The 25,265-nt window shown below is 37.8% G+C and overlaps 2 protein-coding genes across 8 annotated transcripts in view; both read left to right on the forward strand.

The window, feature by feature from the left end:
• Positions 1-25,265, forward strand: part of LOC127665124 (uncharacterized) — a 565,077-nt gene that overhangs the window by 147,343 nt on the left and 392,469 nt on the right. The gene's annotated exons all lie outside the window — the stretch shown is intronic.
• The window catches only part of LOC127665123 (ankyrin repeat domain-containing protein 26-like), a 484,272-nt gene that overhangs the window by 85,431 nt on the left and 373,576 nt on the right, over positions 1-25,265 (forward strand). For 2 of the 7 annotated variants that reach the window (XM_052157534.1, XM_052157540.1), the window contains 4 exons: positions 5,938-6,152; positions 8,674-8,741; positions 10,111-10,318; positions 12,894-13,830. In XM_052157534.1, the coding sequence (XP_052013494.1) occupies positions 5,938-6,109 (172 nt within the window). In that variant the 3' untranslated portion in view covers positions 6,110-6,152; positions 8,674-8,741; positions 10,111-10,318; positions 12,894-13,830. Of the gene's footprint in view, positions 1-5,937; positions 6,153-7,631; positions 7,760-8,673; positions 8,742-10,110; positions 10,319-12,893; positions 13,836-25,265 lie in introns of those variants that run through there. The other 5 variants (XM_052157538.1, XM_052157537.1, XM_052157539.1 and 2 more) reach the window with 5 other exon arrangements.

Raw genomic sequence — 25,265 nt, forward strand, 5'->3', positions numbered from 1 at the left:
ATTTTATTTTTTATTCGATATATTTTTTATTTACATTTCAAATGTTTTCTGCTTTTCTGGACCTCCACTCCCCGAAAGTCCCATAAGTCCCCTTCCTTCCCCCTGTTCTCCCACCCACCCCTTCCCACTTCCCGGTTCCCTATACTGCTTCACTGAGTCTTTCCAGAACAAGCGGCCACTCCTCCATTCTTCTTGTACTTCATTTGATGTGTGTATTATCTTTTGGGTATTCCCGTTTTCTAGGTTAATATCCACTTATTAGTGAGTGCATACCATGATTGATCTTTTGAGACTGGGTTACCTCACTTAGTATGATGTTCTTCAGCTCCATCCATTTGCCTAAGAATTTCATGAATTCATTGTTTCTAATGGCTGAATAGTACTCCATTGTGTATATATACAACATTTTTTGCATCCATTCTTCTGTTGAGGGATACCTGGGTTCTTTCCAGCTTCTGGCTATTATAAATAGGGCTGCTATTAACATAGTGGAGCATGTATCCTTATTTCATGCTGGGGAATCCTCTGGGTATATGCCCAGTGTGAAGATCCTTGATCCACTTGGACTTGAGCTTTGTACAAGGAGGTAAGAATGGGTCAATTTGCATTTTTCTTTATGCTGACCTCCGGTTGATACAGCACCATTTGTTAAAAATGCTGTCTTTTTTCCACTGGATGTTTTTAGCTCCTTTGTTGAATATCAAGTGACTGTAGGTGTGTGGGTTCATATCTGGGACACTTTCTTCCCTTTCCATAATAAAAGTTTACTTGAGGTGTGGACATTCAGCTAAGTACATATGCATGTTGGTAATTTCTAATTGCTAATTCATACAGCTGTAATTTTGGAACTCTCCTCATCAAATGTTCACTTAAGTAGAAGTGTTTAAAGGAAGGTTATAATAGAAACACAAAGAACGTAGCACACACCACAGAGTCTATTATTCTGGCTATTGGAATGTTATGTATCTGTAATAGGAAATTTGTATGTTACCTGGAGGGACTCTGGTACATTAATGCTTTTCTAATTTACAAAAGGAACTATCCTTGCTGTTGACCTTAAGGTCTACTGCAGGTGTGAACAGAAATATAGATTATGAAGTTACTAAACATAATTGCTCATTCAGTATGGGAGGGAGGACTGCATGAATGGCAAAAAGGGCAGGCTCCACAACTAATAACGCGACGAAGATCTTATAGTTTACCGGCCTCAGGGGTAGCCTGACTCACCAAATTCATGAAGGAAATGTTTCACTTTGCCATTTAATTCTACATCTGGAGTATATATGTTTTATAAATTTATGCATATTTAAATGCCTATGAGTATGACACAAAAAATGTATCAACCAACTAAACATTTCTTAACTTGTTACACTTTAAATACAGGGGCATCAACAATTTTTTTAAGTACAACCCTTCTAGACAGCAGTAGATTTGGTTATAAAATTGTGCCTCTTTGCTTACCTGTTCAACCTCTCTGAAGCTCTTGAATCACCATAATTTAGGATAGTCCACATGATAAGTAGCTGGTTAGCACAAAACACAATGAATGACATTTTTGTAGTTTTTTTAATATTGATTTGTTCAGGCTTTTTTAATTTAATGTTTACTTATTCAGTTTATATCCTACTCACTGCTGCCCCCCACCTGTCATCCCTTCTCACAATCAATCCCTCCTTTCCCTCCTTGACCTATGAGTCGATGGGGGCACACTGGCTTTCTGCCTCCCTGGCACTTCAAGGCTCTGCAGGGCTATGACCTTCCTTTTCTACTGGGACCAGACAAGGCAGCCCAGCTAGATGAATATATCCCAAGTATATAACATAGCTTTTGGGATAGATCCCGCTCCAGTTGTTCAGGACATACAAAATAACCAAGCTGCACATCTGCTACATATGTGTAGGGAGGCGCCCAGGTCCTGTTTGTTTAAGTTATCTGGTTGGTGGTTCAGTCTCTTGAGATTCCCAAAGGTCCACCATAGTTGAATTGTTGGTATTACTATCCCCTTTTATTCTATTTTATTACTATCATTCCTTTTATTCTTTCTGAAGAGGCCCCAAATCCTTCCACTATTTGGCTGAAGGTGTGGGCATCTGTGTGTGTCAGTTGGCTGTTGGAGCCTTATAATGCACAGTCATGCTAGATTCTAGCCTGCAAGTATAACAGAGTATCATTAATAATGTCAGAGTTTAGTGCTTGTCAATGGTATGCATTTCAAGTTGGGATAGTGATTGGTTAGCTGTTCTCTCAAACTCTGCTTCATCCACCGTCCCTCTATTTCTTGGAAAAAGAACAAGATTTCTCTCAAAAATTTTGTGAGTTGGTTGTGTCCCTATTGCCAGACTGAAGATCCTGCCTGGCCACAGGAGGCTGCCTAATAAGACTCCATATCCTAAATGTTGTGAGTCACTGCTAAGGACGCCCCCATTGATTTAGGGCTCCTCCCCTACCCCATTTCTTTGTCTCTCCTGGAGATCCATCCTACCTTCCTGCTACCCAGTAATTTGCATTTTCCAGTAATTCTTATGGCAATCCTGACATCCCCTATCCCCCTCCACACTCCTCAACACACCAACCCCCTCTCTCCTTCAATTATTCTCTCCCACAATATTCCCTCTCTCCATCTACCTTCCACCACTACTCCATTCTTCCTTCTAAGTGAATCTCAATCATCCTTGTTTGTGCCCTCTTTCTGCCTAGCCTCCTTGGATTTGTGGAATGCAGCATGAGTGTTCTTTATTTTATTGCAAATATTCAATTATATGCGTATACATACTTTTCGTGTCCTTTTGGGAATCTTGATATTCTCAAGATTCATCTCTACCTGAAAAATTCAAAATGTCTTTGGTTTTCATGGCAGAATAGTATTTCAGTTTTAGATATATCACATATTTTTTGTCCATTCTTAAGTTAAGGAACACCTACGTTGTATCTAGTTTCTGGATATTACAAATTAAATTGTTATGAACATAGCTATGGAAGTGTATTTGTGGAATGGTGGAACATGTTTGGGTATATGCCTAGAAGTAGTAAATTTGGGTCTTGAGGTATTCCTAGTATTGGGAGAAACCACCGAATTGTTTTCCAGAGTGGTTGTACCAAGTCTTTGAGTAGATACCATGTAGCCATACTTTTGTTTCTATACCAACACCAGGCAGTTTTATCCTTATTGTTCTGCAGTACAGTTTGAGGTCACAGATATTGATTTCTTCTGAAGTTATTTTCTTTTTCTTTTTTTTTATTCGATATCATTTATTTACATTTCAAATGATTTCCCCTTTTCTAGCCCCCCCCCCACTCCCCGAAAGTCCCGTAAGCCCCCTTCTCTTCCTCTGTCCTCCCTCCCACCCCTTCCCAGTTCCCCGTTCTGGTTTTGCCAAATACTGTTTCACTGAGTCTTTCCAGAACCAGGGACCACTCCTGCTTTCTTCTTGTATCTCATTTGATGTGTGGATTATGTTTTGGGTATTCCAGTTTTCTAGGTTAATAACCACTTATTAGTGAGTGCATACCATGATTCACCTTTTGAGTCTGGGTTACCTCACTTAGTATGATGTTCTCTAGCTCCATCCATTTGCCTAAGAATTTCATGAATTCATTGTTTCTAATGGCTGAATAGTACTCCATTGTGTAGATATACCACATTTTTTGCATCCACTCTTCTGTTGAGGGATACCTGGGTTCTTTCCAGCATCTGGCAATTATAAATAGGGCTGCTATGAACATAGTAGAGCATGTATCCTTATTACATGGTGGGGAATCCTCTGGGTATATGCCCAGGAGTGGTATAGCAGGATCTTCTGGAAGTGAGGTGCCCAGTTTTCGGAGGAACCGCCAGACTGCTTTCCAGAGTGGTTGTACCAATTTGCAACCCCACCAGCAGTGGAGGAGTGTTCCTCTTTCTCCGCACCCTCTCCAACACCTGCTGTCTCCTGAATTTTTAATCTTAGCCATTTTGACAGGTGTAAAATGAAATCTTAGGGTTGTTTTGATTTGCATTTGTGTGAATATAATAGGTATGCTTCTGTATATTATCTGACCTCTTTACCTTGGGAAATTTAGTATTCTTTTTTTTTTCAGTAAATTTTCTGTTTTGATTATTCTGTGTTGGTAGGATGTTCATTTCTGGTCCAGTCTATTTTGTGTTCTATAGGTTTGCTTTATAGGTTGTTTCTCCTTCTTTAGATTGAGAAAGTATTTTGTTATTTTGTTCAGAATATTTTCAGGGCCTTGAAGGTGAGACTCTTCTTCTTCTTCTATTCCAATTATTCTTAAGTTAGGTCATTTAATGATATCACAGATTTCCAGGATATTTCGTGTCAGGAACTTTTTAGATTTACCATTTTTTGACAGATTTATTTCTTGTATTGTAGCTTCTATGCCTGAGATTCTTTCTTCCATCTCCTGTATTCTTTTAGTTATGCTTGCATCCATTGTTCCTATTCTCTTCCCCAGGTTTTCCAACTCCAGGATTCCATCAGTTTGTGTTTTCTTTATTGCTCCTATTTCGACTTCCTGGTCTTTCATGGTTTTATTTATTTCTTTCACCTGTTTATTTGTATTACTCTGTATATTTTTAAAGGATTTATTTGTTTCCACTTTAAAGACCTCTACCTGTTGGGCTTATGTCCTGTATTTCTTCACAGGATTTATTCATTTCCTCTTTAAAGTCCTGTATCATTTCTATAAGATTGAATGAAAGGCCATTTTCTTGTGCTTAAGTTGTAATAAGATATCCTAGGCTTGCTCTAGAAGTTTATCTGTGCTCCGAAGGTGTCATTATTGGCCTGACTTTTTAAATTATGTTCTTTTTAGGACGTGTTTCCATCTGTATGACTTTGGTCCTTTGATGTATCTTTTATAGTAGGTATGGCGGGGGGATCTTAAAAACAATGGTCCTCCTATGGCAGGCCTCTGATCGATATCCTTAGATTGTGTGGTAATAGATCTGAAGGTCTCTGTGGTTAAGTAGCTGCAGACCTATTGAAGGTTGAAAGAGAGAATAGGGGGGGAATGGAGGTTCCCCTGGGACATCTGGCTGCTCAGAGCAGCTGGGCTTGCTCCAGAGGACTCAGAAAGCAGGGAAGATGGGTTGGGGACTGGAAGCTTACCTGTGTGTTTCAGGCTCAGCAGAAGAAGGTGGGCAGACAGGGAGAAGGAGAGTGGAGGTCCAGCTGGAATATGAGGCTGCTCAGGCTGTTTAGACATTTTTTGTCTTATTGATTTTTGCCTGTATTTTTTGATTTCTGATTTTGTGAATATGTGTGTGTGTGTGCTTCTTGGTCTCTTTTGTTTCTTGCCAGTCACAAAGAAATACAAAGAAAAGGCATGGAGTTGGGTTTGTAGGGAGGGGGTAAAACCTTGGAGAATTTGACAGAGGTGAAAATTATGATCAGATTGTAATGCTTTTTAATAAAAAAATTAAATTATGTATCATATATCATTGTTATACACTTAAATTATAAATAGAATAATTGCCAGGTGGTGGTGGCACACTCCCTTAATCCCAGCACTCTGGGAGGCAGAGGCAGGTAGATTTCTGAGTTTGAGGCCAGCCTGGTCTACAGAGTGAGTTCCAGGACATCCAGGGCTATGTTGAGAAACCCTGTCTCAAAAAAACAAAAAAAAAGTGATAAATGGAATAATCATGTTAAGTTTTCTAAAATTTTCTGTACATCTATGAACACCAAAATCATTCAATATTATGCCAATATATAATAAAAGTATATGCCTCCTGGGAAAAACAAATCACCTTTGAATTGTCTGAAGTAATTATAGTAATTTAAACTTTCAATTATTATAGTAGTCATTCTCTGAAATATTTTGACTGGTAAAAGAATGTTTAAACAGAAATCACATTTCTTCTTACAGCAATTGTCAAAATACAATTTTGGGAGTCATTTAAGAAAAGTATGTGACATGAAATGTTTTCCTCTGCAGTATTTACCGCAGTATTGTGGAGTTACAGAACACCAAGTCCAGGCTTGCCTCTGAGAGAAGGATGAACAGGCTGTCGCACATCCACACTCACCACAGATCTGTCTCAGAGGGAACCAGTGACAGCAGTCTTCAGAATATCTTTGGGTTCAACAGCATAGGGGCCACGATTTAAGTCCACATTCAAGAAGGAGAGCTTGGTGGAATAGCTTAATAAGGTTAGTTATGCTTTTTTTGTCTCTCTAAGTGTTTCAGGTTTCTGATAGTATTGTATTTTAAGTTTGATGAACCACTGAAGTGGATAGCTGACACAAAATTCTCATTTTTCAGATATGCTCCTTTGTTAACCTGAGTCAGTAACTAGAACAAATTTGGAATATTTTAAATTTCTTTCCAGTTGGAACTTGAATGAGATTTCCAACAAAACCTGAATGTTTGTTGACAAGACACAGTGGGTAGAGGTTCTTGCCACCATTTGACCACAATGTTCATTCCCTGGACGCCATGTAGTATGAGGAGTCAACCTCTTTAGTGTTGTCCTCTGGCTATAACAGAGGAGGTGTGGCATGCACATTAAAATAACTTAAGGTATATTCCAATTACATCCGTTTTTTACCTTTTAGGTGACACTGTTTTATCTGGGACTTAAGTATTTAGTGGTTTTATAATCAATTTTTTGGGTCAATATCCACCATTTTCACTTAAAGATTGAAAGTTAAACTCTTAACCGCATGTGCATAGTTGAATTTAAGAATTCCTCCGCTCCTCTGACATAGGCAAATCCATATTTTCTCTCTTTAGAAAACAAATGGTCCAACAAATGAACAAACATACCAAATTTAAACAAAGCAAAATGATAAACCAACAATACATCACCCCAAGACCTTAACATCCAGGAAAAATCACAAGAAACACACAAAACTTATCCATTGTTAAGCGTTTTAAATATTTTTATATATAAGAAAGCATATATATCGGTAATCTTGCTTAATTATCCTTTAGTAAAAGGGTTCCAAAATGTAACTCAGAAAATATTTTAAGTGAAAAAGTCTTTCTGGAAAGCAGCAGAAACTTTTCATATTATCCACTAATAATATTAATTTCTCTCCATCCCATTTATTTGAAAAATTTCTTATTTGAAATTTCCCTAAAACTATCATGGCTTTTAGCAGCACCCAGTAAGTATGTTCTGTTATAGTCTAATTGCAAAGACACAGTGAATAGAGATAATATTCATGTTGATACATATAATTGTTGAGATGGTGGAATTACATACAGAAATAAAACAGTGCAATTATAAGAATTGTTAATCTTTTGCAGTTTTATTTTCAGTGTGTATCGCTACTATTAAAATGTTCATTTCAACAACCTCTTTTTTTGCTTTGTTTTGTTTTTTGAGGCAGGATTTCTCTGTGCAGCCCTGGCTGTTCTGGAACTCACTCTGTAGACCAGGCTAGCCTCAAACAAACTCTGAAGAAACATGGAACAGCAGATTATATTTGTGTAGATAGAAGCCCTTTGCTTCATATTTTTATTGGCTTTATGTATAAAATGTAAAACACACAGGGGTAATCAAAAGGTGTCTAGGACAGCATTACACTGAAATTACATCTTTAAATGTATTACTTACATTATTTTGTACTTTAAAAAAAGACAACTAGCTGAGTTTTCATCAGAACGTTTTCATGTTTTTGAAGGCAGGGCAATGGTCTAAGCATTTCCAAGGCATAAAGTTGGTCCACTCAAACAACCCTTGAATGAATGTGAAATTGTTAAATATGTCACAATACAGACAATTCTCATCAGTCATTACTGTAAAATTCAGGTAATGTATCCTTTTATAGGAACATGATGAATTCTGATATAAGCAAAGATGGGATCCAAGCTATTTTGAAGGGATAATTCTCTTAATATTTTCAAGGACAAAGGAGGTCTGTGGCACTTGCAGTTTTCTTGGATTAGTTAGATCACGCTGGACTTCATAAGGAAGATTGAAAATGTCCTTCTGTCCATGTGCAAGACACAACTCCATAATGTGACCTCTGCTGCATGGCCTGCATAAGATACTGAGCTGTTGTTCATCAAAATCTTAGGGTTAAGCAAGAACGCAATAACACAGGTCCTAAAATTCTGTAGATGTGGCTATTTCAGCTAGCAATGCAAATATTATCGTAACGTACTGCATCTAGCTGTCTAAATTTATAGCAAATGATGCAAAGGTCAGATAAGATATGGTATACCTGGAACTAGTACTGAGTTTATTATCTCTGGCCATTAGTGTGTCTCTTTGAATGTTTTTATGGTCAATGTCTCTTTGAATTTTGTCTAAATCTAAGGAGAAATTTTTATCAAAGTTTAGAGCTCTACGTCCAGATTTCCTTTTCACCTTTATTAAGTGAGCTTTCCCAGACCATTAAATCTCATGGCTTTGGTTACTGACATGGAGGATAGAGTCTTAGTGTCTGTGCTGTGATCATTGGCTATAACACTCATGTTCACTTGCAAATTTCAAATTCTGGATTACACACTCAATTCTATGTCGCAAAGCTTATTCTTTATTTGTTATTTTTAGAGTTTGTAGATAAATAATAAAATTATCCTTAGCTAGTTTATAAATTTTATGGCTAATATTGTAAGTTATATTTATATTTACCATGTAGAATTCTTTTTAATAACTAGAGTTATTTTTTCCTTTTTTTCTGGAATGAAATATGTGGATTCCTGCAAAATTTAAACAAGCTCCACTCCTGAGTTACCCTACCTTCTCTGAGATCAAGTCTTAAAAATGTTCTACAGTTTCATCAAAGGTAAAATTGGCTCACTTCATGTTTTGATCAAGTAGTACTTCAAATAGGCATAACTTAAATTGCTGTGACAATCAACAAGTACCCTTTTGTGCTTGAGCCTATAACCAGACTCAAGACCTCATAGGTCCCCCACAACTGCAGTGACTCACATCCTTGCAAAACATTCATGTCTACATTGATACATTTGTTTGCTTTTGACCAAGGACCTTGTTCAGTGTATCCTCAAATCCACTGTCTTTCAGTATCAGTCTTCTGATCATGCTTTGGGATTTGGGATTGTTGTTATACACCAAGCATTTTTTAAAATCAAAATAATTTCTTTAATTCTGTGCTTTTCAAATATCTGTTCAGTTTGTCAACTATTACTCTAAATATTTCATTCAAATATGTCAAACACACAATAGCCAGAAAACTATAAGTTGTTTCATAAGGTAATACTGACTTTGAACAAAATGTTGATTTAATTTACTTATGAACCAACAGCTGGCCAGGTGCATTGCCAGTGGAGCACCTGTCTATTCTGAATTCTAAGTCTAATTACTATTCTAGTTCTTGAGCCCTAAGGGCACACTTGCATGGGACTGTTTGTTGCCTCAGGCCAGTGCCTCATACCTGCTTGCTTTGCTTTCTTTTATCTCATATATAAACCACATAGTCAATCATCATGGAGCATATGTTAGATAAGCTGTTGGTGAGACATTCCTTTCTCCAGCCATCTACGGCTTAGGCTAATAGTAGAGCACTTCAAGGTAGATGTCATGATAACCAGAGAGACTGCATGCTTTAGCATGAAAAATATTAGATAAAACTTTATGAAGTTCATGGACATATTTTACTTATTTTCTTATGTCTCTCACAAAGTCTTTCATATATTTTTCTCATCTGGAACTAATACTTGAGTGTCTCAGTCACACAATGCCTCAATTTTAATTGGAAAATATCAGGATACTGTTTATTCTGATTGTACACATTACACTAAGACACTTGGAGTTTCTCTTTTTGAGTTAGTAGAGTGAGAGTGGGTCTAAAACCTTAAACGTCATAGTTTTGCTGTTGCAAATTTGTACATAGATTTTAGGCAGACATCTTTGGGATTTATGCAATCTGTTGTGAGTCATCTTTTCTTCCAAAAATGATGTACACACATGATCCAAAAACGTGCTTGTGTTGTCATTTTATATAGGGATCTTGTCACACTGTGTGGGACAGTCAGTTCTGTATTCTTGGTTCTCTGTATTCCCATGGCTACTCTGTGAATTCTATCACCTTGGCCAGCTTATTTTCGTTTGCCTTCATTTAATTTTATTTTTTAAAAGATTTATTTATTTATTTATTTATTTATTTATTTATTTATTTATTTTATGTATAGGTTTGCACTGTCACAGTTTTCAGACATATCAAAAGAGAGCATCGGATCTCCATTTCAGGTGGTGGTGAGCCAGTCCCTGGTTTCTGGCAACTGAACTCAGGACCTCTGGAAGAAGAGTGAGTGCTCTTAACTGGTGACTCATTTCTCCAGCACTCTTCTTCATGTTAAACAAGGAACTTTGTTGACTAATTCAGAATGTTGTGTGGAGGTGAGAGGATGATATTGTCTCCAGGTATCCTATCTACAGCTTACCTCACGCAATTCAGCACAGGGCTGGGGACAAGCAAATCTGGAAGTTATGGGTTAACAAGTGTAGCCACACCCCATCCTTGTCTCACAGCAGAGAGAGTTTTCAAGGGGAGGAAAGGGAAGACCTCCAGTTACCTTGCAGAGAGAGAGATCCTTGAGATTGGATTCTTAATGATAAGTCTGGGAGATAGTGGAGAAATCTGGGACTAGAGTAATATGTTTTATTTGTAGAGCAGAAGGGCCCAAAGTTCCTCTGCTCCACCCCAAATGCCCTTTGTTTCTATCACAGGTACCTTTTGTAACTGGTATTCTTAGACACTGTTGTCTCCTACATATGCTGCTATGTCTTTAAGTTTGTTTTTGAGGAACAAATCTCCAAAAACAGAAGTTTGAAAACAAATAAGAGATTGAGTTTATCTCAGCTGTAGAATTATGGTCTTTTGTATTTTCCCTGACAATTGCCCCCGTAATGATAGCCCATCTGGGCCACCCAAATGAGCAATATGATTCTGTGACAGTGGCTGGTTAAATATGAATTTACCAAAAAGAAAGGCCAAAGGCATAAGTCAAGAAACTACACTATGGGAAGCTGTTCTAGGCAAGTTCTGCAAGATCATACAAATCTATGGAAAGGGAAGTCTTTATTTTTAAGTTTTTTAGGTTACTCCAAATGGATTTCAGTGTAGCATTTTCATATGTGTGTGTCATACTTCATTCTTATGCATCCCCAATCCCCACTGGCTTTCCCCATACACACAGCAGTAGTATTCTGATTGAACAAAGCCTGAGCTGAGTGAGACTCACAACATGACAGTATCATTGCATCACCATCCCCATCACCAAGCACCTCTTAGATTGCAGATCTCTTGGCACTACCCTGATGTATTAGAATAAAACAACCTGTGGGAAAATTTATACAATCTGTTAGTGAAGGTATTTATGGAAATTCATAACGACATTACTAGAGGAGTTGCGATTTATTTAATCTATGTAATTTTATTTATTTGCATTCTAGTAATTTCCCCCTCTCAGTCCCCCTCTTATGCTTCATTCCATTCCTCCTCCCTCTTGCCTCAGAGAGGGTGGTTCCCCCCACCAGGCCTCACCTTTTCCTGGGGCCTCAAGTCCATCAAGGTTTCAGCACATCATCTCCCCACTGATATTAGACCAGGCAGGACCCTGCTACATATGTGTCAGGGCCCTTGGACCAGCTTTTCTGTGCTCCTGGTTGGTGGCCCAGGCTCTGGTAGCTCCATGGGCTCTGGGTTAGTTGAGAATGGTGATCTTCATATGAAGTTGCTCTCCCTTCCAGCTTCTTCAATCCTTCACTAATTAAAAAATCAGGGTTCCCAACATCAGCCCAATTGTTGGGTGTAAGTATCTCCTTCTGAGTCAGTCAGCTGCTGGTAGGGCCTCTCAGAGGACAGCCACACCTGGCTCTTTTCTGTAAGCACATCACAGCATAGTAGAGTCAGCCCTTGGTGGCCTCCCATGATATGGATCCAAAGTTGGGCTTGTCATTCGACTGCCTTTCCTTCAGTCTCTTCTCTATTTTTTGTACCTGATGTTCTTTTAAACAGGCAAAAGTCTGGGTCAGGTATTTTAACTGTGGGTTAGTAACCCTATCCCTCCATGTGAGTCTATGTCTGTCTCCTGGAGGTAGACTCTTCAAGTTCCCTTTCCCCAAAATGTTACGTGCCCCCAATAAGTGTGGAGAATGTCTAACTTCCAGGAACTCTGGAACTTTCTACAGGGTCCTCACACCTCTCACTCCCCTTATTTTCATTCCTTGCCTTGATCCTCTAGGCTTCTCTCCAGACACTTCTTGCATACCTGTTTATGTTTACCCCCACCTCGATCCCTGCCTCCCTTTACCTCCTGTGAGTATTTCCTTCCTGCTTCCATGTGGGATCGAAGCCTCCTCATTTGGGCATTTCTGCTTGTTACAACCTAATGTCTGTAGGTTGAATCTGTACTTTTTGGCTAATATCCACCTATGGATAGCATGCATGTTCTTTTGGGTCTGAGTTACCTAATTTAGCATATTTTCTAGTTCCATTCATTTGTCTGCCAAATTCATGAATGTCATCATTTTTATTAACTGAATAGAATTCCAATGTGTAAATGAGCCACATTTTCTGTATCCATTCTTTGGTTGAGGGAAATCTGTGTTGTTTCTAGCCTCAGGCTATTACAAATAGGGCTGCTATGAACATGGTACAGTACGTGTCCAAGTAGTGTGGTGGGGAGTCCTTTGGGTATGTTCCCAAAAGTGGTATAGCTGGGTCATCAGGTAGAAGTATTTCCAATTTTCTGAGGAATCAGCAGATTGAATTCCAGAGTAGTTGTGCCGGTTTGCAATCCCACCAGCAACAGACAAGTGTTCCTCTTTCTCCACATCTTTCTCAGCAAGTGCTGTCAGTTGAGTTGTGGGTCTTCACCATTCTGATTGGAATGAGGTAGGAACTCACGGTCATTTTGTTTTATACTTTGCTAAAACCAATAGTGATATTAATCACATGGTATTGTTACAGGGACAGAGAAATCAATGGTATCAAATTGAAGATGCAGGAGAAAAGTCATAGACTTATGGACACTTGATTTTTGATAAAGAAACAAAAAAAATACAGTGGAACAAAGAAAGAATCTACAATAACTAGTGCTGGTCTAACTGATGCTCTGTATGTAGGAGACCAAATATATATCCATACTTATCACCTTGAGAAAAGCTCAAGTCCAAGTGGATGGTGTTCCTCAATATCAAACCAGATACACTGAGTCTAATAGAAGAGAACTTGTAAAAGAGTTTCAAACTCACTTGCACAGGGGGAAAATTCCAGAAGAGAACACCAATGGCTCAGGATCTAAGATCAACAATTGATAAATGGGACCTCATGAAACTGAAAAGATTCTGTAAGACAAAAGGTGGCATCATTAGCACAACTAGGCAACGTAAGGTTGGGAAAAATTTTTCACTAACTGTACTTCCTACTGGAGGCTAATATCTAAAATATATAAAGAACTCAACAAGTTCATCTACAAAAACCCAAATAACCTAATTAAAAATGTGGTACAGAGATAAACAGAGAATTTACAACAGAAGAATCTTGAAAGGCAAAGAAACACTTAAAAATATTCAAAGTCCTTTGTTATCAGGAGTTGTGATTTTGATATTAAGTGAAACTTGAAGAATGATATTTCCTTGAATCCTCACAAGATATTCTGGATACTTATAAGGGAAGATAAATTAATTAGACAGACTAAAGAAATGTTACAGGATGGGTGGCATTCATAGTCTTGTTTAATCTTGCAATTGTCATAAATATGTATACATCAAATAAATCTTCACTATATTATAACCATCAGATTGGAAAGAAAACCCTGTAGGCTCCTTTCGGTTCTACATTAGAAAGAGGGGACAAAATAGTAAATATGATGTGTTTCCTAGTGATTCATAATTTTGGGACTTCCATAAATGATTACAATTCCTTGCTTTCTGTTGGGGAGACGGTCTCCTGTCCTTTGCCATTATCATAATTTCACAATTAATGTTCATCCTCTAGAGGGCCAAAATTTTAAAACTCTCCTACAAGTTAAGTGTCTATACTTCTGTGCTCTTCCTCACCTGATGTAAGCATCCCTTCCCATGGCATATATGAGATTAGGGAAATCACTATTTTTATAGTGTCATGTGTTTTGCCAAAATATCCACTTCCTCTGCATCATATCTCTCAAGAAAAACATCCGAGGAACACTTCTGTCAGAAATGTTGCAAACATTTGGTAAAGCACTTTCCATTCTTCACTCCAATACAGAATATGTGGCATACTCTTTGGATGAAGTCTCAATTCGCCATGTTATTTGAATGCTTCATAATTATTCCTATTAGTTTCTCAAATAATGTTATGAGATGAATATTTATTATTGAGTCTAGTTATATAAAATGTCTAGTCCCATTCTTGTTCTTATTGACAGGGTCAGATTGTTCTTGCATTTGACCCCCATTATAATCCAGATTAAATCTGGACCCCCTCAGCCCCATGCCTATCAGCTCCCTGCTGCACCACCAGTGTCACCCGGCCCAGTGGCCTTGAACAAGGCCAGCACTTCAGGCCTGGACTATCTGCCTTAGGCAGCTGTGCAGCCAAGCTGAGAGGAGTCGGTGGCCCTAAGTCAGTGGCCCTGGGGCACAGGCAGCTTGATCCTGGGCCTTGGAAGAGCCATGTACAGCCAGAGAGGGCATCCAGGAGCAAATTGTCTTTTATAACTTCATGGCCTTTTGTCCTGCAGAAGCAGCCATGAGAGAGAACCGGTGAAACAGATAAAACTGGTGAAAGAACTCTGGCCCACAGCTGACATGTAGATATTTGGGAGCATTAGTACAGGCCTCTATCTTCCAACAAGTGACAGCCCTCATTGTCTTTGGAAAGTGGGAATGTCCTCCATTACAGTTGTTGGAACAAGCCCTTAGGAAGCACGTCTTGGCTGAGCCATGCTCCATCAAAGTTCTTGACTAAGCTACAGTGCCCATCATAAAGCTTACAGATCAGGAGACTGAAGTAAAAGTATGAAAACAAAAATGTAAAGCTCTATCTTCAACAAATTCCCATTAGTGGCATTTTGCCCCAGTAAAACACTGTGAATGAGGGCATTCCTGGATTCTTAGTTCAAACCCTGTTCTGACCCTGCCCGTGATTTTAGAAAGTACAAAACTTTTCTGTGTGTCAGCTATGAAAGAGTAATTACTAATGTCCATCTCAGGGTTCTGTGAATAATAACTCAGTGTGTCCTTGCAAAGGGCCTGCCACATAGAAACATGAAAAGACCATTAGCTGTCTTAGGTGAATCTTAGTTTGTGCTCTGTATTTATTCTCTACTCTAAGAGTGACTGTAAAACTCAGCGAGCAACAATTTAAAACTGTCCTGATTAAGACATGAGTTCATTCACAGGAGAATTTTATAATTTTATCCAATATCTATTTATTGGTTCATACAATAAATATTTATAATATATCTAGCATGTATATAAAATATGCATATAATATAACCAAAACCCATATTGTAACACAGAAAATAAAATTCAAAAGGAAAAAAAGGACTTCCTAGAAAAATTTATTCCATCAGTACATAGGTCGGTTTAATCAGACTAGAACAGTGTTCTATGCTGGAGAGCAAGACATTGAGTTGACCAAATTTTTTTAAACATTTTCAGGTTCAAAATGTTTTATGATTTAAAACACTTAGAACTTGAAAATGAGTTTAAGGAAGAACTACAGGACTTTTCACTGTGAAAAGGGTTGTTTAGAATTATTTTACTAATTACAATACATGTGCTGTTCTCTTGTGAAAATGAATGTTTTCTTCATATGTTAGATGACCCACCAGAAATGGAGGAGTATCCCTCTTTCTCCACATCCTCCCAAGCATCTGTTGTCACATGAGTTTTTCATTTTAGCCATTCTGACTGGTTTGAGGTGGAATCTCAGGGTTGTTTTGATTTGCATTTCTTGATAATTAGGGATGTTGAACATTTATTTAGGTGCTTCTCTCCATTAGATATTCCTCAGTTGAAAATTATTTGTTCAGCTCTGTACTCAATTTTTAATACTATTATTTGATTCTCTGGAGTCTAACTTTTTGAGTTCTTTGAATATATTGGACATTAGCCCTCTACAGGATGTAGAATTGGTAAAGATGTTTTTCCCAATCTGGTGGTTGCTCTATTGACCTATTGACAGTGTCCTTTGCCTTACAGAAGCTTTGCAATTTTATGAGATCCCATTTGTCAATTCTTGATCTTAGAGCACAGGCCATTGATGTTTCTGTTCAGGGAATTTCCCCCTGTGCCCATGGTTCGAGGCTTTCCCCCACTTTCTCTTCTATTAGATTCAGTGTATCCTATTTTATCTGGAGGTCTGTGATCCACTTGAACTTGAGCTTTGAACAGGCAGATAAAAATGGATCAATTTTCATTCTTCTATGTGTTGACTTATAATTGAACTAGCACCATTTGTTGAAAATCCTGCCTTTTTTCCTACTAGATGGTTTAGCTTCTATGGTAAAGATTAAGTGACCATAGCTGTTTGGGTTCATTTCTTGGTCTTCAATTTTATTCCATTGATCTACATGCCTGTCTCTGCACCAATATCATGCAGCTTTTATCACTATTGCTCTATAATACATCTTGAGGTCAGAGACTGATACCTCCTATGGTCTTTTATTGCTGAGAACAGTTTTGCTCTCTTGGGGTTTTTGTTATTCCAAAGTGATTTGCAAATTGCTCTTTCCAACTCTATGAAGAATTGAGTTGGAATTTTGATTGGGATCGTATCTGTAGATTGCTTTCACCAAGATTTGATTTTTACTATATTAATCCTGCCAATCCAAGAGTATGGGAGATCTTTCCATCTTCTCAGATCTTCTTTGGTTTCTTTCTCTCTTCAGAGACTTGAAGTTCTTGTCATACAGATCTTTCACTTGCTTGGTTAGAGTCACTCCCAAGATATTTTATATTTCTTATGACTTTCATGAGGTGTGTCATTTCCGTAATTTCTTTCTCAGCCTGTTTATCCTTTGAGTATATGAAGGCTACTGATTTCTTTGAGTTAGTTTTATATCCTGCCACTTTGATGAAGTTGTTTATCAGGTTTAGGAGTTCTCTCTCTGCTGCAATTTTTGGGATCACTTAAGTATATCATATCATCTAAGTAATGATACTTTGACTTCTTACTTTGCAATTTGAATGCCTTTGACCACCCTTTGTTGTTTAATTGCTCTGGCGAGGACTTCAAGTACTATATTGAACAGGTAGGGAGAAAGTGGGCAGCCTTATCTAGTTTCTGATTTCAGTGGCATTACTTCAAGTTTCTCTCCAGTTAATTTGATCTTGGCTACTGGGTTGCTGTATATTTTTTGCTTTTACTATATTTCGAAGTGATCCTTGAATTTCTGATCTTTCCAAGACTTTTATCATGACCAGGTGTTGGATTTTGTCAAATGCTTTCTCAATATCTAATGAAATGATCATGTGGGTTTTTTTTCTTTGAGTTTGTTTATATAGTGGATTACATTGATGGATTTCTGCATATTGAACCACCCCTGAATCCCTGGGATGAACCATTCACCATCATGGTGAATGATCGTTTTGATGATTTCTTGGATTTATTTGGCAAGAAATTTTGATTATTGTTGTATCAATGTTCATAAGGGAAATTGGTGTGAAGTTCTATTTCTTTGGTCTTTGTATGGTTTCAGTTTAAGCATAATTGTGGCTTCATAGAACAAATTGGGTAGCATTCCTACTGTTTCTATTTTGTGGAATAGTTTGAAAAGTGTTGGTATTAGGTCTTCTTTGATGGTCTGACAGAATTCTGGACTAAACCCATCTGTTCCAGAGGTTTTTGTTGGTGGGGAGACTTTTAATGACTGCTTGTAATTCTTTAGTGATTGTGGGACAGTTTAGATGGTTTATTTGATCCTGTTTAGCTTTGTCACATTGTACATGTCTAGAAAATTGTCCATTTCATCCAGATTTTCCAATTTTGTAGACTACAAGCTTTTGTAGTAAGGACTGATGATTTTTTGAATTTCCACAGTTCCTGTTTCTCTTAATTTCTGATTTTTTTTTTGCTTGTCACTTTTTTTAATTTATTGATATATTTATTTACATTTCAAATGATTTCCCCTTTTCTGGACCCCTACTCCCCGAAAGTCCCAACTATCCCCTTCCCTCCCCCTGTTTTCCCACCCAACCCTTCCCAATTCCCTGTTCTAATTTTGTTCTATACTGCTTCACTGAGTCTTTCCAGAACAAGGGGCCACTCCTCCGTTCTTCTTGTGCCTCATTTGATGTGTAGATTATGTTTTGGGTATTCCAGTTTTCTAGGTTAATATCCACTTATTAGTGAGTGCATACCATGATTCATCTTTTGAGTCCGGGTTACCTCACTTAGTATGATGTTCTCCAGCTCCATTCATTTGCCTAAGAATTTCATGAATTCATTGTTTCTAATGGCTGAATAGTACTCCATTGTGTATATGTACCACATTTTTTGCATCCACTCTTCTGTGGAGGGATACCTGGGTTCTTTCCAACTTCTGGCAATTATAAATAGGGCTGCTATGAACATAGTAGAACATGTATCCTTATTACATGCTGGGGAATCTTTTGGGAATATGCCCAGGAGTGGTATAGCAGGATCTTCTGGCAGTGAGGTGCCCAGTTTTTGGAGGAACCGCCAGACTGATTTCCAGAGTGGTTGTAACAATTTGCAACCCCACCAGCAGTGGAGGAGTGTTCCTCTTTCTCCACATCCTCTCCAACACCTGCTGTCTCCTGAATTTTTACTCTTAGCCATTCTGACTGGTGTAAGGTGAAATCTCAGGGTTGTTTTGATTTGCATTTCCCTAATGACTAATGAAGTTGAGCATTTTTAAAGATGTTTCTCCACCATCCGATATTCTTCAGGTGAGAATTCTTTGTTTAACTCTGTACCCCATTTTTTAATAGGGTTGTTCGGTTTTTTGAGTTCTTTATATATATTGGATATTAGCCCTCTATCTGATGTAGGATTGGCGAAGATCTTTTCCCAATTTGTTGGTTGCCGATCTGTCCTTTTGATGGTGTCCTTTGCCTTACAGAAACTTTGTAATTTTATGAGGTCCCATTTGTCAATTCTTGATCTTAGAGCATACGATATTGGTGTTCTGTTCAGAAACTTTCTCCCTGTACCGATGTCCTCAAGGGTCTTCCCCAGTTTCTTTTCTATTAGCTTCAGAGTATCTGGCTTTATGTGGAGGTCCTTGATCCATTTGGATTTGAGCTTAGTACAAGGAGACAAGGATGGATCAATTTGCATTCTTCTGCATGCTGACCTCCAGTTGAACCAGCACCATTTGTTGAAAAGGCTATCTTTTTTCCATTGGATGTTTTCAGCCCCTTTGTCGAGGATCAAGTGGCCATAGGTGTGTGGGTTCATTTCTGGATCTTCAATCCTGTTCCATTGATCTGCCTCCCTGTCACTGTACCAATACCATGCAGTTTTTAACACTATTGCTCTGTAGTATTGCTTGAGGTCAGGGATACTGATTCCCCCAGACTTTCTTTTGTTGCTGAGAATAGTTTTAGCTATCCTGAGTTTTTTGTTATTCCAGATGAATTCGATAATTGCTCTTTCTAACTCTGTGAAGAATTGAGTTAGGATTTTGATGGGTATTGCATTGAATCTGTATATTGCTTTTGGCAAAATGGCCATTTTAACTATATTGATCCTGCCGATCCATGAGCATGGGAGGTTTTCCCATTTTTTGAGGTCTTCTTCCATTTCCTTCTTCAGAGTCTTGAAGTTCTTGTCATACAGATCTTTTGCAAATCAGTGGCCTTCCTATATTCAAAGGATAAGCAGGCTGAGAAAGTAATTAGGGAAATGACCCCCCTCACAATAGCCACAAACAGTATAAAGTATCTTGGGGTGACTCTTAATTTCTGATTTTACTAATTTGGGTACTCTTTCTGTGCCCTCATGTTAGTCTGGCAAAGGGTTTATTTATCTTGTTGATTTTTTTCAAAGAACCAGCTCTTGGTTTTGTTCATTATTTGTATGGTTCTTTTTGATTCTATGGTTGATTTCAGTCCTTGGTTTGATTATTTTCTGCTGTCTACTCATCTTAGGTGTATTTGCTTCTTTATGTTCTAGTGCTTTCAGGTGTGCGTCTAGCTGCTAGTGTAAGCTCTCTCCAGTTTCTATTTGGAGGCACTTGGAACTATGAGTTTTCCTTTTATCACTGCTTCCTTGTGTCCCTTATGTTTTCATATGATGTTTCATTTTCATTAAATTCTAAAATTTCTTTCCATTTTTTCTTTATTTCTTCCTTGACCAATTTATCATTGTGTAGAGCATTGTTCTTTTTCCATGTTTACGTGTATTTCCCTTGTTTTTGTTGGAATTTAAGACCAGCCTTAGTCCATGGTGATCTGATAGGGTGCCTAGGATTATTTCAATCTTCCCAAATCTGTTGAGTTCTGATTTGTGACCAATTAGATTGACAATTTTCTAGAAGGTGCTTGAGGTGCTGAGGGGAAGGTATATTCTTTTGCTTTAGTTTGAATTGTTATACAGATATCTGTTAGATGATTGGTTCATAAGTTTTGTTAGTTTCACTGTGTCTCTGCTTAGTTTCTGTTTACATGATCTGTCTATTGCTGAGAGTCTGGTGTTGAGTTCTCCCACTATTATTGTGTGGAATGTGATGTGTGCGTTGAGCTTTAGTGAAGTTTCTTTTATGAATGTGGTTACCCTTGCATTTGGAGCATAAACGTACAGAATTGAGAGATTATCTTGATAGATTTTTCCTTTGATCAGTATGAAGTGTCCTTCCTTTTTTGATATCTTTAGGTTGAAAATCGATTTTATTCGATATTAGAATGGCTACTTCAGCTTGTTTCTTGGAACCATTTGCTTGGACAATTATTTTCCAACTTTTACACTGAGTTAATGTCTGTCTTTGTCAGTGACTTGGGTTTCCTGTAATGATGGGTCCTGTTTGCATATCCGTCTATTAGTCTATGTTGTTTTATTGGGGAATTGAGTTCATTGATGTTAATAGATGTTAAGGAAAAGTGACTGTTACTTGCTGTTATTTTTGCTGTTAGAGGCAGAATTATGTTTGTGTGACTATCTTCCTTTGGGTTTTATGAAAGGTTATGTTCTTGCTTTTTCTAGGGTTTCCCTCCTTGTGTTGGCATTTTCCATCTAATATCCTTTGTAGAGCTTGATTTGTGGAAAGATATTGTGTAAATTTGGTTTTATCATGGATTATCTTGCTTTCTCTCTATGGTAATTGAGAGTCTTGCTAGTTACAGTAGCCTGGATAGGAATTTATATTCTCTTAGGGTGTGTATGACATCTTCCCAGGATCTTTATGCTTTCATAGTTTCTGTTGAGAGCTCTAGTGTAATCGTGGTCTGCCTTTATATGTTATTTGACATTTTCTGTTAATGCTTTTAATGTTCTTTCTGTTTTTAGTATATTTGGTGTTTTGACTATTATGTGACAGGAGGATTTTCTGTTCTGGTCTAATCTATTTGGAGTTCTGTAGTCTTCTTGTATGTTCATGGACATCTATTTCTTTAGGTTAGGGAAGTTTTCTTCTATAATTTTGTTGAAGATATTTACTGGAACTTTAATCTGGAAATATTCACTCTCTTCTATTCCTATCATCTTTAGGTTTGGTCTTTGCATTGTGTCCTGAATTTCCCGTATGTTTTTGGTTAGGAGCTTTTAATATTTTGCATTTTCTTTGACTTTGCTGTCAATGTTTTCTATGGTGTCTTCTGAATCTGAGATTCTTTCCTCTATCTCTTGTATTCTGATGGTAATGATTGCCATCTATGACTCTTGTTCAACTTCCTAGGTTTTCTATGTCCAGAGTTGTTTACTTTTGTGATTTTTTAAAATTGTTTCTCCCTCTATTTTTAGAGGTTGTGCTTTCCTGTATTTCTTTAAGGACTTCTACCTGTACCTGTATTTCTTTTTTTATTTGATATATTCTTTATTTACATTCCAAGTGATTCCCCTTTCCTCAATTCCCCCTCCCTGGAAGTCCCATAAATCCTCTTCCTTCCTCCTATTCCCCAATCTACCCCTTTCCATTTCCTATCCTGGTATTGTCCTACACTGCTGCACTGAGCCTTTCCAGGACCAGGGGCCACTCCTTCCTTCTTCTTGGTCATCATTTGATATGTGAATTGTTTCGTGGGTATTCCAAGCTTCTAGGCTAATATCTGCTTATCAGTGAGTGCATACCATGAGTGTTCTTTTGAGACTGGGTTACCTCACTTAGGATGATGTTGTCCAGTTCCATCCATTTGTCTAAGAATTGTATGAATCCATTATTTCTAATGGCCGAATAGTTCTCCATTGTGTATATATACCACATTTTCTGTATCCATTCCATCCAATATGGCATATCAGTCCTGTAAATAAGAGGACTTTATACCACTGGGCCTGTACTTGCAAAGTAAGGGTCTGGACAAAAAAGAGAAACACTGAGGTACTTGTAAGGATCAGGCAAGGGGAATGTGTGAAAAGTTCTTCATGTACATGTCTGGAAATGTCACTGTGAGATTGTTCATGTTGTATAGTTATTATAATCTACTGTTCAAAATTAGTGAAAGTAATAAAGACATACAAAATATGACAATGTAAAATAGAATAAAAAAATCTAATTAAAAAAGAAAATAAAAATTCAGTTATCAAACCAAGAAAATACAGGAAGAGAGGGAGACTTAGTTTAAATCCAGAAAACAAAACCCTCTAAAATGAAACATAGGAATACAGAAGAAAACTTACTGTGCTCAGATTCAACAATTCACAAAGATCTAAGTCCAGTGGGTTGCCAGCTTAGAAATCAAATTACTTTCCAACCAGCCAACCAACCAACCAACCAACCAATCAACTAACCAACCAACTAACCAACAGCAAACTGTACTATAAGGATAGGGAGCATTCTCAGCCAAAGCTGTAACTAGGCAAGTAAAAGACCTCACAATGGCTTATCTTGAGGTCAGAGCTGAAATGGACCAATAATGGCTGGGTATAACCCATGGGTTTTCTTTATTTTCTTTCCTCAAGGCAGGATAGGCTTATGGTCAGTATGGCAGTAGAGATTTGAAGATGGTTTCGCACAGTTATCAGTCCCTCTATTCACTATGACCCACTTCTTTCTGCTAGGCTGTATTTTTTTTTTTTCAGATTTTCTATAACCTCAGAAAACAGGGCCACCTGTTAGAGAACAAAGTTCAAGAGCATGATCCTTTCATGGAAATTAGCTATCCAAACCCCAATACTTTCTACTTTAAACGCAATAGCTGGAATCATATGAATTACAACAAATGATTCCAGAAGGTTGTTGTTGACTGGGTTATGAACTCTGTATTAGTTTGCATTATAGTACGTAATATTATGCAATTATATACATATACTCAGCAATGACTTCATACCTAGTGACATCAATCAATCAAAATGCCCCATAACCTTACCTACACTCAACTCATTTCTTTTTTCTTCTCCAAATTACTCTAGCTTGTGCAATTTTGACAAAAACTAATGGGCACAGGATAACATTCATACATTAGTCGATGGATAACACTGGTCATTTTACACTTGGAACCCCATAATTTCTAACAACTATTGGTTTATAGAAGCTATAAAATGCACACTCAAGAATATCAAAATTTTTTATTAGATTCAAGTAGATAAGAAAAAAATATTAGCTTCTCCCTGGCACAGGGATACTCTGACAAAATGCTTTTTTTCCCAGGAGGCTGCAGTGTAAGTGACTGCAATCTCTGAGGCATATTCAACAAGTCCTTGTTGTTTTGGTAGTTTGTTTTGTTTTATTTGGTTTGGTTGTTGAGGCATGATCTTACTATATTGTTCAGGCTACCCTTGAACTTGATATATTCAGAGTGGTCTTGAAGTTATGATTCTTGTAGCTATTATCCAAATGGTGAGATTATAGGCATATATCACCATAGTACGTTCTAGGGCTACATGTCTATTATTTCAAACAATGTCTCCTATATCCCAGGCTGCCTTTCAATTCAAATGTTCAGCCAAGTCTGTCCTAGAAGTTCTGCTTAGAAGATAGGATCTTTGAAATTAGAAGGACAAGGATTATTTTTAAGTGGTGAAATTACAGCTATAATGCCCAGATTGACCCTTTCTCTTTTATCATTATTTTTTTTTGATTTTTAAATGCATATGTTCATACTCATGGCACAGTGTACACTTGGAAACCAGGAGACAATTTGAGGGCCATCTCCCACAAGATAGTGTGGGTGATTGAACTCATGTCAGTTTGGCAGAATGCATCTTCACCCACTGAGCCATCTTCCTGGACTCAACATACACCTTCCAAGTTTCTAGTATAAAGCTGGGTGTGGTAGTATATGCATGTGTTCCTACCACTAAAGAGACAGTGTGGAATGAAGTTTTAATCATCTTGCCTCAACCCCCTGAATGATAAGTTATTTGTCTTATTATTTGTTCTGTATAGTTCATCTTTAAAATGCTTTATATCTAGAAACAAATTTAGACTTTCAAAGGTTGTAAAGAGGAGGAAGGGAGAAGAAGGTAAAGTGGCTGCTGTTCAACCATTAAGACCTGAGTTCAGATTCCTTTCATCAATGTAAAAGCTGAGTGTATTGGGACAGGTGGACCTCTGGATTTCACTAGCCGACTAGGCTGTCTGTGTGGGCCAGGATCAGTGAGAGTCCTTGCCACAAAAGGTAGATGGAGATAGAAAAAAATAAGATCAACTCTGACCTTCACACATGCTTGCACAGCATGTACACTCATATGCCTACACATGCACACATACATACCCACAATCTAGGGTGATGGAACATTCCTGTAGTCCAAATACCGAGGAGGTGGAGTCAAGAACATGAGGAAATCAAGAGCAGTCTCAGTGCACAGTGAGTTCAAGGACAGCCTTGACTACATAAAACTCAAAAAGAAAAAAGAAAGAAAGAAAGAATGGAAGGAAGAAAAAAGAAATTGAAAGTCAGGAAAAAATACCTGTTTATCAATCACATTTCCTAAATATTTACAATTTCAGGCTACATTGGATCACTGAGGTAAGCTGTGCTGGTTGGAATAGGAATGGCCTCTTAGGCTCATGTGTTTGAAAGCTTGGTCAACAGGTTATGGTACTGTTAGGGGGTGTAGCTTTGTGGGAGTAGGTATGGTCTGGTTAGAACTGTGTAACTGGGGTGAGCTCCGAGGTTTCAAATGCTCAAGCCAGGTCCCATCTCTCTCATGTGCCTCACCCTGACTAAACCTCTGAACTGTCTTTTTAAGTGTTTTCCTTTATATGAGTTGCTGTGGTCATGGTATCTCTTC

This window comes from Apodemus sylvaticus, chromosome 14 (assembly GCF_947179515.1).
Source record: "Apodemus sylvaticus chromosome 14, mApoSyl1.1, whole genome shotgun sequence".
Lineage (NCBI taxonomy): Eukaryota > Metazoa > Chordata > Mammalia > Rodentia > Muridae > Apodemus > Apodemus sylvaticus.